Below are 12,290 nucleotides of genomic sequence, written 5' to 3' on the forward strand. Positions count from 1 at the left end.
GCACATCAGATTCAGCTTTTTCGGAGCTGTCCCATCTAGGCATCTGTCCATCCACCTGGTTTCCTGACTTGTCCAAATCACCTTGAGCCACCCAATTTTCTACTTTTTCCATCCCATGATCTGCACCATTGGTGTGATCACCTTCACTGGACTTCACTAGCGTTTCCCTTGTTTCCTTCGTCGACATCTGTGATCGTTCCATTCCTACCATCCCATTCGAATGGTTGCTACTATCATTTCAAGGTTTGCTTCTTTCATTGTTTCCCTTATATGTGTCGTTGGCTCTAAGCCAATCACCATACTGGGGTTCTTGGCTCTGTGCATCTATTGGTACTGCACAATGTCTAGCATCATGACCAATCCTTCCACAATAAAAACATATTATAGGGAGCCTCTCATATTTGAAGGTGACCCACAGTCTTGCACCTTTTGGACTTGTGATGTACCCACCTCTTCGCAGAGGCTTGTCCACCATTAGCTCTACCCGAACCCTCATAAACTTAGCTTGGTCAAAATGCCAAGATCTTGTATCAGTCTCCACATATCTTCCCAGCCTGCTTCCTATGTCTTTCCCAGTGTCTTCTGACATATGCTCAAATGGAAATCCCCAAATTTGGACCCAAAAAGGGGAGTGTGTAAACTCCATGTTTGCTGCAGTCAGTCCCTTATTCTATCACCAGAGAAGCAGTAGGTTGTTATCAAAATTCCAAGGGCCATTTTTTTCCACCCATTCCATCTGATATTGAGAGCTGAATTTGAATTGGAGAATGCCGTTACCCAGCTCAACGATTCTGAGGTCTGAGCCCATCTTCCATGCCGATCTTAGTGTGCTCTTCAAAGCACGTTGATTCTGCTGCCTATTGGCCTATAGCCTACCAAAAAGGCTTAATGCACATTCCTCTAAGATTTTTGGTCTACTTTGGTTTGTGATCTGAATGTCTTCTTCTTCTTCCTTAGTGAGTTGTAGATTTTGGATGCTATCTAGTATTGTTTGCTCCATCCTAGTCGACTGAGGGTTGGCCACCACCTGTGATTGGCGGCACTGCCAAAGGAAAGAGCCCTGAGGGAGGAAGATAGCTCTTACCATAGAGAGAGAGAAAGGACTCCTACTAAGGGAGAGGAAAACTACTACCAGATGTGTTTTCTTGGTGATTGTAGTAATAATTACCTTAATTAGTCCTACTGTTTCTTGTTTCAATTTGTGCTTCGAATTGCGATGGACTGTGGTCCGTGGAGCAGTTTTGTTTTGTTTGTGCTGTACCGCATTGGGTTGTTCATGAATTCTTGTTTTTTGTTCTTTGTTAATGAAACTATCACTGATTCATTAAAAAGAATTCGCTATTAGATTTCCATGAATTATTGTGTAAATTTAAGAAAACACATGTGATTGATCTTTCTTTTATATATATAAAGAAATGCTAAAAACAACCTAGAACAATATTTACATCCCTCAAATGACCCATTTTACGGCTTAATACAATTTTAAACCAATATTAAGTCCAAATATACATGATTAGCCAAATTTTATATTGCATGAACATAACATAAAACTAAAGCAATTAAATAAAAGCAACATGAAAGATGCAAAATAAGAAATGGCAAACCACACTAAAAAACCAAGACCTGTTTTCGAAAAGGAAACTGAAGTCCCTAGTCAGTGGCAACTCTAGGAATTTTTTCTAGGGTTGTCATTAAAAAACTTAAATTATACAAAATTTAATAAAAAGATAGCTTCATATATTGAAAAAAAAAAAAAAAAAAAAAAAAAAAAAAAAAAACCCAAATACATAAAGTCTTATGATTTTTTTCTACGAATTTTTTTATTGTAAAATTGTAGCACGATAATCTCATTATCAATGTTGCAAGTTACATCTCTTTCAAAATTTTAGTTAAATAAAATTTTTCTTGGATTTTTCTTTTTGTTTGTAAGGGCCCAATATATTGTTAAGAGAACCAAAGTTTGATTACAAACTTAGTTGTAACCTAAGATTATAACTTTCACTAAACAAATTAATATAGTTATATATTTTGAAAATCTAGCCCCAATATATTGTTATGAGGACAAAGTTTGATTACAAACATAGTTGTAGCCTAAGACTACAACTTTCACTAAACAAATTAATATAGCTACATATTTTGAAAATCTAATTGTTGAATTGTATGCTCCTTAAAACACATGTCAAATTTTTTGTTACTGCAATATTATTTACTATTTGATCTATAAACTTATTTTTTGCATATAATTTAGACTACAAAAACTCAAAATTTAAACATTTGGTTGATGAAGTAAGCTATTGATCCTTGATCTTCTTGAAGTTTTGCAAGTATGGAGGATATAAGAAAAAAATGTATTCTAATTGTGGATTTTTCAAAATTCATATCCAATAAATAAAAATATTGAGTGGAGTGGTAACTTTAGTCTATCGCCAATTTTGTTGCTAAACTTTGTCCAAAGTTTAATTATATTGGGCCTAAAAAAATTTAGGGAGGTCACACATTTTTTTAGTGTAAAAAAATCATAATTTTTTTTAAATTTATATATAAAAATGATTTTTTTTTCCCAAATCAGGGTGGTCACAGGTGGTCCTGTGACCATTTTGGCTTTAACGTGGAGCTACCCCTATCCCCAATGAAAGACCTCTCCCCCTACACCACCATTGAAATCTCCACTAGTATGAATCATTGCAGTATAAAGATGACTATAAACCCTTCAAGCCTATATTTTCCTATGTACTTGAACCCTCCAAGAGCAACTGACTTTGCAAAGTCCTTTGTCCAACTAGTTTTTCGAGTCTCCCCATTGAGCCGGCAATGGTAAGCCACTAATTTTCTTGAATTTGTAGATTATGCTCCAAATGTTTTCTACTCATTTAACAAGCTCACAACACTTGTTTTTACATGGAAGTGAAAGTTACAAATTTCTCTCAAGGATATCAATGGTGAGAGAAATGAAGAAGAGAGAAGGTAAGGGTTTTGTATATAGATAGCTTGTTAGAAATTTGTTTTGACACTTGTCACATTTGTATTGGTTAGCTTAGTAGTTAGTTATTTTAGTTCTGTTTCCTGCCTCTCTACTCCTCATATATAAAGGACAAAGCTCAAATATTTAATACACATGAGAATCATTCATACAAATTCTCACTTGCTATCTTCACGGAGCCATGTCTTCACTAGTTGTCCAGATCCCGCAATTAGCTCCAAATTGCATCCACCACTCACTGGTTTTTTCCAATGCTTCCCATATGCACCAAAACTTCTCTCAACAATCAGAATGGGTAAGGTAAGTGTTTGGGTTAAGAACCTTTTTAGGATATGTAGATGGAGAGGTAGGAGTAAAGGAAACTTTAGAGAAATAGTGTAGATGATTGTGGGTAAACAATCTCTAACTCAGTAACTCTCAAGTGTTTGGCTAGGGTTTTCTCTCTCAAATGTTTCTTGGAAAAACTCCTTATTCTTCTTACAATTTTGTGGGTAATAAGGGTTTGTATAGTATTGGTAAAGATATATGAAAAGGCATACTTAAAAACATCAAGTAGAAAGTTTTGCGAGTCACTCGCGACTTAGCTTGAGTCACAAATGACTTGTGAAATCTAGCCTGGAAATGACTCTTTAAATTCCAGAATATGCTTCTCACGTGGTCTTTTCGTGGGTTGGCACTCGCGAGACAGTCGCGAGCTAGTCGTGAATTCTATCTTCACAAAATCTTCACTAAACTCTCACACACAACCCTTACATTAAATTCTACAAAAATACAGGGAAATGATTGAACAGAAATACAATCAAATTTGACACAGAATTAAAGATAACATAAAATATAGTTGTAAATCACAACTTTACAATTCTTTTGGTACAAAAGGTTAAAAACTTCATGACTTAGCTTCTAGAACTTGTTTTGTTTCTAAGGATGTAGTTTTTAAGGAGTCCATTTTTCCTTTCAAGCATTGGTCTTCAAAATCTAATTCAGTTCCCTCTTCCTCTTCTCATTCCATGTTTTCTATGCAACTTGTTATACCAAAGTCTAGATCACCTTCTGTTTCTGCAGAATTCGCACCCAACTTCACTACTGATATAGCTACACCTCCTGATGAGTTTCTTGACCTTGTTCATGATAATTCTGACCTAGATCACTCCACTCCTACTTTAGTTGACCTTGTTCATCTTATTGAACAACCTCCTGCCCCTCCACCAGTTCCTTAACACTAAGAAAATCCACTAGACTTTATAAAGCTCCCACTTATCTTCATGATTATCATTGTAACCTTGCTTTGCTCATCTGTCAGCCTTAGCTTCCTTTACTCAGTCACATGATTCCACTGCTTCTAATGATTTAGGTATACTCTATCCCATCTCATCTACTCTGTCCTATGACAAGCTTTCCACTGGTCATAGGGCTTTTTCTATTGCCTTATCCATTTCTAAAGAACCTGACTCTTATGCTTAAGCCATTTTGGACCCTAGATGGCAAGATGCCATGAAAGCTGAGATTGATGCTCTTTAGGCAAACCATGCTTGGGTTATATGTAAGCTTCCTTCTGATAAAGTTCCTATAGGGTGTAAATGGGTTTACAAAGTGAAATTGAAGGTTGATGGTTTTGTGGAAAGGTATAAGGCATGCTTGGTAGCTAAGGGGTACACTCGGACTGAAGGCATTGATTTCTATGAAACTTTCTCTCCTGTGGTTAAGTTTGTAACAATTAAAACCTTGCTAGCCTTGGCTGCTGTCTATGGTTGGCATTTGACATAACTTGATGTCAACAATGCTATTTTGCTTGGTGATCTCAATGAAGAAGTTTGCATGGTTCCTCCTCCTAGATTTGGTAGCAAGGGGGAGGTTTGTAGACTCATTAAATCTCTCTATGGCCTTAAACAGGCTAGCAGACAGTGGTTTGCCAAGCTGTCCTCTACAATTGTGGATCATGGATTTGTCCAATCCAAGTCAGACTATTCTATCTTCACTAGAGTTTACGGTGGTTCTATCATCATTATTCTGGTATATGTTGATGATATATTAATTGCAAGCAATGATGTAGATGTAGCGAACTCTTTTAAGCAGTTTTTGGACAACAAGTTCAAGCTTAAGGACATGGGAACTCTGAAATACTTCTTAGACCTTAAGGTAGCTAGAATTGCAAAAGGCTTGTCTTTGTGTCAGAGGAAATATACTTTGGAACTTCTAGCTGATACAGGTTTGTTGGCTAGTAAACTAGCAAGTATACCTATGGAGCAATCTACAAAGTTTAGTAGCACTATTGGTGATCCAGTTTTAGATCCCTCACTGTATAGAAGGTTTATTGGCAAGCTTCTCTACTTGACCTCGACAAGATTTGACAAATGTTATTCAGTGCATAAGTTGAGCCAATTTATAAGTTCGCCTAAGGTGCCTCATCTACAAGCAGCTTATAGAATACTATCAAGTATTTGAAGAAGACACCAAGACAAGGCTTGTTTCTTTCTGCATAATCAGATTTGTGTTTGAAATCTTATTGTGATGTTGACTGGGCTGCTTGCCCTGATACTAGAAGATCCATTATAGGCTTTTGTGTTTTTCTAGGAGATTCCTTGATTTCCTGGAAGTGTAAAAAGCACCAAGATGTCTCAAGATCCTCAGTTGAATCTGAGTATAAGGCTATGACCAAAGTGACTAGTGAGATTGTTTGGCTTATTGCCTTGCTCAAGACCTTTGGGTTGAATCATACACAACTTGCTTTTTTGTATTGTGATAGTAAAGTAGCTTTGTCTATTTCTGCAAATCCAGTATACCATGAAAGAACAAAACATGTTGAGATTGATTGTCACTTCATTTTGGGAGAAAATTCAAGATAGTGTGATCAAGACTTTCCACATTCCAACAAGAAATCAAATATCAGATTTCTTCAGTAAAGCTCTTAGGCAAAAACAATTCTTTCACCTTCTTTCCAAGATGAACTTGATCAATATATACAGTTCATCTTGAGGGGGAGTGTTAAACTGTGTTGAATGAAGGATGAAGGAGGAACTACTTAAACTATAAGTAGTTTAGGATAAGTGAGCATGAACAACATGTCGTTTTGTATATAGATAGTTTGTTAGAAATCTGTTTTGACACTTGTTATCTTTGTATTGGTTAGCTTTGGAGTTAGTTATTTTAGTTTTGTTTCTCACCTCTCTGCTCCTCATATATAAAGGACAGAGCTCAGATATTTAATACACATGAGAATCATTCATACAAATTCTCACTTGCTATCTTCTTCTCTCACTCTTTCTCTATGATTCCCAAACCTCCATTGTTGGAGCTTGATCTTGATTGCAAGATTTCAACATGAGGTTTAATATATGCTTATTTGGCTCATTAGGTATAGTTTTCAAAATTATAACTTTTTTCTTTTCTACTAAATACAACTTATTCCAACTTCTTGAACTAAAACGGACCTGTCATTAGCCTAAAAAAATTTAATCTAGTAATTAACATGACAAAGAATTTTAGTCATTCCATTTATTAATTTTTATTTATTAATAATTTGATAGATATAATGGGGATGAAAGGTTTGAATCTTGAATGATTTCGTTAGAAATGTTGGGAGGTGCCAGTTGAGCTACAAAGGTCTTGACTCATTTATCAAATTATAGACCTTATGATGCGAAATGGAAATATATAAAAGTTTTTGAAGATGTTACAAAAAGTCGTAAATGTTGTGGGTTCTAGTTAGCTCAACTGGTAAAGTCTTTGATGATTGAATAAGAGATCCGGGGTTTAATTCCCGCCTACAACAAAATTTGATTGGTGTCTTGGTCTGATGATAAAAAAAGTATCATCAGGATTGGACGCCATATGTTGAAATTCTTTCCCAAAAAAAAAAAAAAAGTCGTAAATGTCTCATACAATGTTAATCTAGTAATTAACATTATATTCACATGTTTGATATTAATCGAAATAAAATTCCACTTCAAACCGGACCATTCTTCCAATCAAAATGGAAGGGAAAAAAAAAAAAAGGTAGAACTTTCACACATCATTGTCCATCCTACTAACTCAAAATGTTCCTTACAAATTCTTAAAGAAAATGACACCTGGAGAAGAATTAGCTCCCTCATAAGCTAACATGCTAAATTGAGAGTGTGATTATGAGTCTATCTGTCTATGAGTATGATCCACAAAAGGAATACGTCTGCCCTAAGAAAAAGGGCGTTCAAAGAATTGTGGAGGAGAGCAAACTCAATTATTTCAGAATTTGACCCAGGTGCGCCAGATAAAATCAAAAGTCTAAAAAGTTCCCCATGCCCTTCTATCTTTTTGACAATATATTTTTCTCCACCTTAGTCTTATAGAGTTACACTTCAGGACCGACCACAACTCTCTTGATTTGAGTCCATCCAGGTGGTTTGTAGGAGTCCCAACTTGCGTCTATTACGCAAGTATAAATTCTCACAACTCATTTACTCCTCTATGAGATTTGAAGGGGTTGTCTTTCTTCGTTTTCTCCGGATTTTCCATTTTTTTTTTTTTTTTAAATTTATAGGATTGCATCAATCTCATAATAATTACTTTCTATTATCATGCTAAGGCACTAATTAAGTATTGATGTAAGCGGGGTTTGAATCTTATATCTAGATTTTACTTTCTCACGTTAGGTGAGTATTCTTCTCTCTAGGGAGAGATTTTCTTCTCACACTGTGGGTGAGGACTAGGTTCTTCTCAGTGCTTGTCTGCAACTTGGTTCAAGATCAGTGGGGTCTATTTGGTGTTTTCCTTTTCACATGATGGATCCTGATTTTATAAACAAGTTGCAAAGGATAACTTTGACGGAAGAGGAGGGAGAAGTCATTAAGGTTGGGGTCTCACAGAGGGAAAGAGTGTTGGAAGAATGTTCACTGAGTTTGTTGGGAAGGTTTCTCACTACACGAGCTTTTAACCAGTGTGTGGCCAAGGATTTGCTAAGGTCTATGTGGAAGATGGGCTCGGATTTACGCATTGTTGACGTGGGGGTTAATCTTTTTCAATTCAAATTTTCTATGGAGAGTCAGTTGAAGTGGGTGCTAGCAAATGGTCTGTGGAGTTTTGAGAATCACCATCTGGCGTTACGAAGATGGGAGAGAGTTATGACAGCCACGTCGGTTAGTTTTACTTCAATGGTGATGTGGGTTCAGGTATGGGGTTTACCTTTTGATTTATTATTGGAAGAGGTGGGTGGGGATATTGGCAGTGGCTTGGGTGAAGTACTGGACGTTGATTTGAAGGCGTTTTCGTTTGACCAAGCTTGCTTTATCAGAGTAAGGGTGGAGCTATTGTTGGATAAACCATTACGTCGAGGAGGAGTTGTCGCAAGTCCTAAAGGAGATAAGGTTTATATTGGCTTCAAGTACGAACATTTAGTGGGGCTTTGTTATCAGTGTGGTCGGATTGGTCATGAGGTAAGGGACTACTCTGCTCAAAGGGACCGAAAACAAGGGAGTCTTCCTTATGGGGAAGTGGTTGAAGGCAGGGCATCGTAGAAATTATGGTTATACAAACAAAGCGCATCGTAGCTCGGGGCAACAGAATGAGGATGACCAAGCTGATCAAGGGTATCAGTGTTCTTCACAAGGAAGGAAAATGAGCAGAATTATCTAACAATTGGATGTGAAAGTGGTTCAACACAGGTGGACAAGTTACCTGAAGGAGGTAAACTCAACGTTGCTCCGGCAGATGGTGGCGTCACAGTCGAGAAGAATGCAAACATGGCTGTGAAGAATCCTGTATCGGGTTTTGAGGAGTTGGTTACGGAGTCTGATCATGCCATCCAAACTAGTTCAGAATTTTCAAATTTCAAAACGGTTTCAATTGATTGTTTGCCAGATAATAGCATGATTTCCTTTGGCTTGATTAAGGTGGCAGTTATGGATGAGGATATTGTCATCCTTAATCGTGACTTAATGGGGAAACAAAGTGAGAAAATATCTCCACCAGTTTTTGAGGAATCAAGTATATCTCCATCGATTTTCATGGTTGGTTGTGGTTAGGGGTGTCCAGGAGACCCGGCAACCCACTCAACCCGGCCAACCCGCACGAGTCCGACCCGCCGCCACCCGATCCGACAACTCCAGCGATCAAACGCGAGTTCCGAATTGTCAATTCCGACCCCCGACGGGCCGGTTGACGGTTTTGCATTTCAAAACCCGTGAAACTTAACCCGAACCGATACCTTTAACGTTTCCGGCAAAATATTACGCAACCCAAACCAATCTTAATACCTTTAAACGTTTTCGACGAAATATTAAGCAACCCAGACCAGATCTCTAATACCTTTAACGTTTTCGGCGAAATATTCAGCATACCAGACCAAATCCAGCGAGATCTCGATGTTATCCGACGAAATCTAGGCCAGATCTCAACGGATCCGGCCAGATCTCGTCGGATCCGGCCAGATTTCAACCAGATCTCACCGGATCCGGCCAAAATCAGCCCTGGCGATGAAACCCGAAATCGACCCAATACAACCCGAAACCGACAAGACCCGAACCGAAAAATCAGGCTAAGTCGTCCGGGTCGGTTTCGAGTCATATTTTAATCCACTTGACTAAGTTGGGTCAGGTCCGAGTTGGGCACAAACCCGACCCGGGCCGATCTGTGGACACCCCTAGTTGTGGTAATGTGAAAGGAAACAAGAATAACAATAAGGGTTGGCCCAAAAGAAGTGGCCATAGAGATAGAGATAAAGGTGTGAGTTAATCCTTGCTTAGCCCAAAAAAAGTTGAGTCTGTGGAGAAGTCTACAATTGAAAGCCCAAAAACAATGATGAATTGGAAGAGGCTTACCACAAGACCTCATGCTTTTATCAATTCTTCAATTGCTGACATGGAGCCTAGGCATAAAAGGAAGCAAGCAGAAAATGTGAATAAGGAGGCTACGAGTGTTAAGGGAGAAAAGAAACATAGAACTGTGGAGCATGAGCAAGGTATTGTGTCAACCTTGGGATTGGTGGAGGTTGCAAGGCAACCATGCCCAGCTTGAAGACACTTCTTAAAAAAAAAAAAAAAAAAAAAAAAAAAAAAAAAAAAAAAAAAACTTATCATGTTGAGATCCATGTAAATCAAGAAGCTGTCGCTTGGCATTTTTTCCGGTTTTTTGGGCATTCGAATTTTTTTCTTTCTTTGTTTTTTTTCACTGTAACCGTGTTTCTCTAGCGTATGCCAGTGATGCAAAAGAGAAAAAGGAGGGCATATGTCCCTATTTCTCTTCCCCATTGTATGTATATTTTTCTCAATTAATAAAGTCTACTATCGTTTCTTCTCAAAAAAAAAAAAAAAAATAAAATTAAAACCCACAAATTTCTCATTTTGATCACGTGGTTTCTACAACAGTTGAAGCATCAAAGGAAGAGGATCCAGAGAGTTTGTTGAAAATTTCAGATTTTGAGAGCACTACAGTTGAGTTAAAAACATCCACGATGGAGCCAATGCTTCAGAAAGCCAAGTTTATTCTCCTAGTCAAATTGCAAACTACCAAAAATCTTTCAATGTGGAGGCTTTAAAGGCGACATTGAGACAATTATGACGATGTAAGAAAGGGGGATGATTAATGATATAAGGGACATTTGCTTTTTGCCATTATTAAAACTGAGAATTACCTACATCAGCATCTCTTGGCTGGGAAAAACTTAGCCCATTCGGTATGTGTGTTTAAACAACAGTTTTTAGTTTTTTTGGAAATATGTGTGAGTGAAAAAGTGTATGTAAATATGTATAATGTTGTTTAAAAACTAAGAACATGTGTTCAAAATTGTGTACCAAATAAGGCCTTAACCTCAAGTTATGAAGTGTTGAAGCATAAGAATTCCAGTGTTGGACACGTGCTTTAATTTCAAAATCACTTTTAGTAGCACAATCGTCCATTTGGATACTAATGAAAAATGAAAATTATTTCACTATTCAGCTTATTTTTGTTACTATTTATGAGCCTCACTGTACTTTTTGGTACTATTTATGGGCCCCACTAAACTATTTCAGCTCACTTTTACCTTTATCTACAATACTTTTAACAATAAATTTTCAATTTCAGCAAAATAAACAGCATCCAAACAGACCCTAGTCTGTTTGACAAAGATTATTTTTGCCAACTTATTTTACTATTCAACTTATTTTTGCTACTATTCATGGATATCATTGCACTTTTTGATACTATTCATGGGTCTCACTATACTATTCATGGGTCTCACTATCCTATTTCAGCTAATTTTTATCTTTATCTACGTACTTTTAATAAAAAGTTTTCTGTTTCAGCAAAATAAACGGATCCCAAACAAACTCTAAGAATAAAAAATCTTGCATTCCACATCATTAAAGTCATTGAAAACTACGAAATCGGTGTGTGGAATGAATGCTGCGATTAAGGTAGTCTTTTCTTGAGCTGGAGTACCATTGTATCAATCTTTTTTACTTCGGAAAGCTCTATATCATCTTGTACCATGGAGAGTCAATCTTAAGCACGTTCATCGGACTCAAATTTCACATCATCTGCATTGTCTAATGTATTACTCTCTTGTAGAACCTTCCCTTGATGTTTACGCTTTACAATAGGTTATTTTTGTTGATCGAACTTTAAAGCAATTCTTGTTGCCTGTTGGCATTGGTATTTCTCGTATTTTGTCCAACCTTGAATTTTGATGGAAATTTGAGTCTTGAATTAAGAGATCTCATGGATTTAACTGTTAAACCCTATTTTGTTGTTGTTGATTTCAATCAATTTTTATTGGGTTTACCAAATCTAGTTGAGTTTTAATTGAAATCTAATTGTTTGATCAACTTAATTTTAGTCATGTATAAAAAAAACCATGAAATTCCCTTCAATTTGACTATTTACAGGAAAAATCGTGCTCCAATCGTTTGAGATGTCATGGAAATATGAAAATTACTAAATTGATGGGAAATGTACATTATTTCATAAAAATCTGCCATTATTCTCCTTTGAAATGCATGATGGATTTTTCTAGGATGTTTCCATAAATTTTTCTGCAACCAGATTTAGTCCTAATTTGAACAAAATTAACTTTGAACTGTCTTAGGACACATGCCCTATAATTACAATTTAATTTTGAAAATTATTTGATTTTTCAATAAATACTTGTCATTATTTTTAATTCAGTCAGATTGCTTTCAAAAAGAAATCTAAGTTTATTTGAATTGGTCTTGTATGTGAGAGTTTGGTTTTAGGGGTTATTTTAGAGAAGGACTAGCCTAATCCAAACTACCAGTACATTTAGAATACCATTGTCTAAGTTAATAATAGCTAACTAAGTGAAGTAGAGCAATAAAGCACTAAAAGCATGTAATGCACA

The 12,290-nt window shown here is 36.6% G+C and overlaps 1 protein-coding gene across 1 annotated transcript; it reads right to left on the reverse strand.

Moving 5' to 3' along the window:
• Positions 1-238: 238 nt before the first annotated feature.
• LOC115956678 lies at positions 239-646 on the reverse strand. Its single transcript, XM_031074986.1, has one exon. It carries the CDS (start codon positions 644-646, stop codon positions 239-241), a length of 408 nt encoding a protein of 135 aa, XP_030930846.1.
• Positions 647-12,290: the final 11,644 nt, after the last annotated feature.

This window comes from Quercus lobata, chromosome 8, assembly GCF_001633185.2.
Source record: "Quercus lobata isolate SW786 chromosome 8, ValleyOak3.0 Primary Assembly, whole genome shotgun sequence".
Classification (NCBI taxonomy): domain Eukaryota; kingdom Viridiplantae; phylum Streptophyta; class Magnoliopsida; order Fagales; family Fagaceae; genus Quercus; species Quercus lobata.

What these genes read in the sequence shown, in the direction of transcription:
- LOC115956678 (XM_031074986.1), bottom strand. Translation starts at nt 646, where the DNA reads ATGGAGTTTACACACTCCCCTTTTTGGGTCCAAATTTGGGGATTTCCA.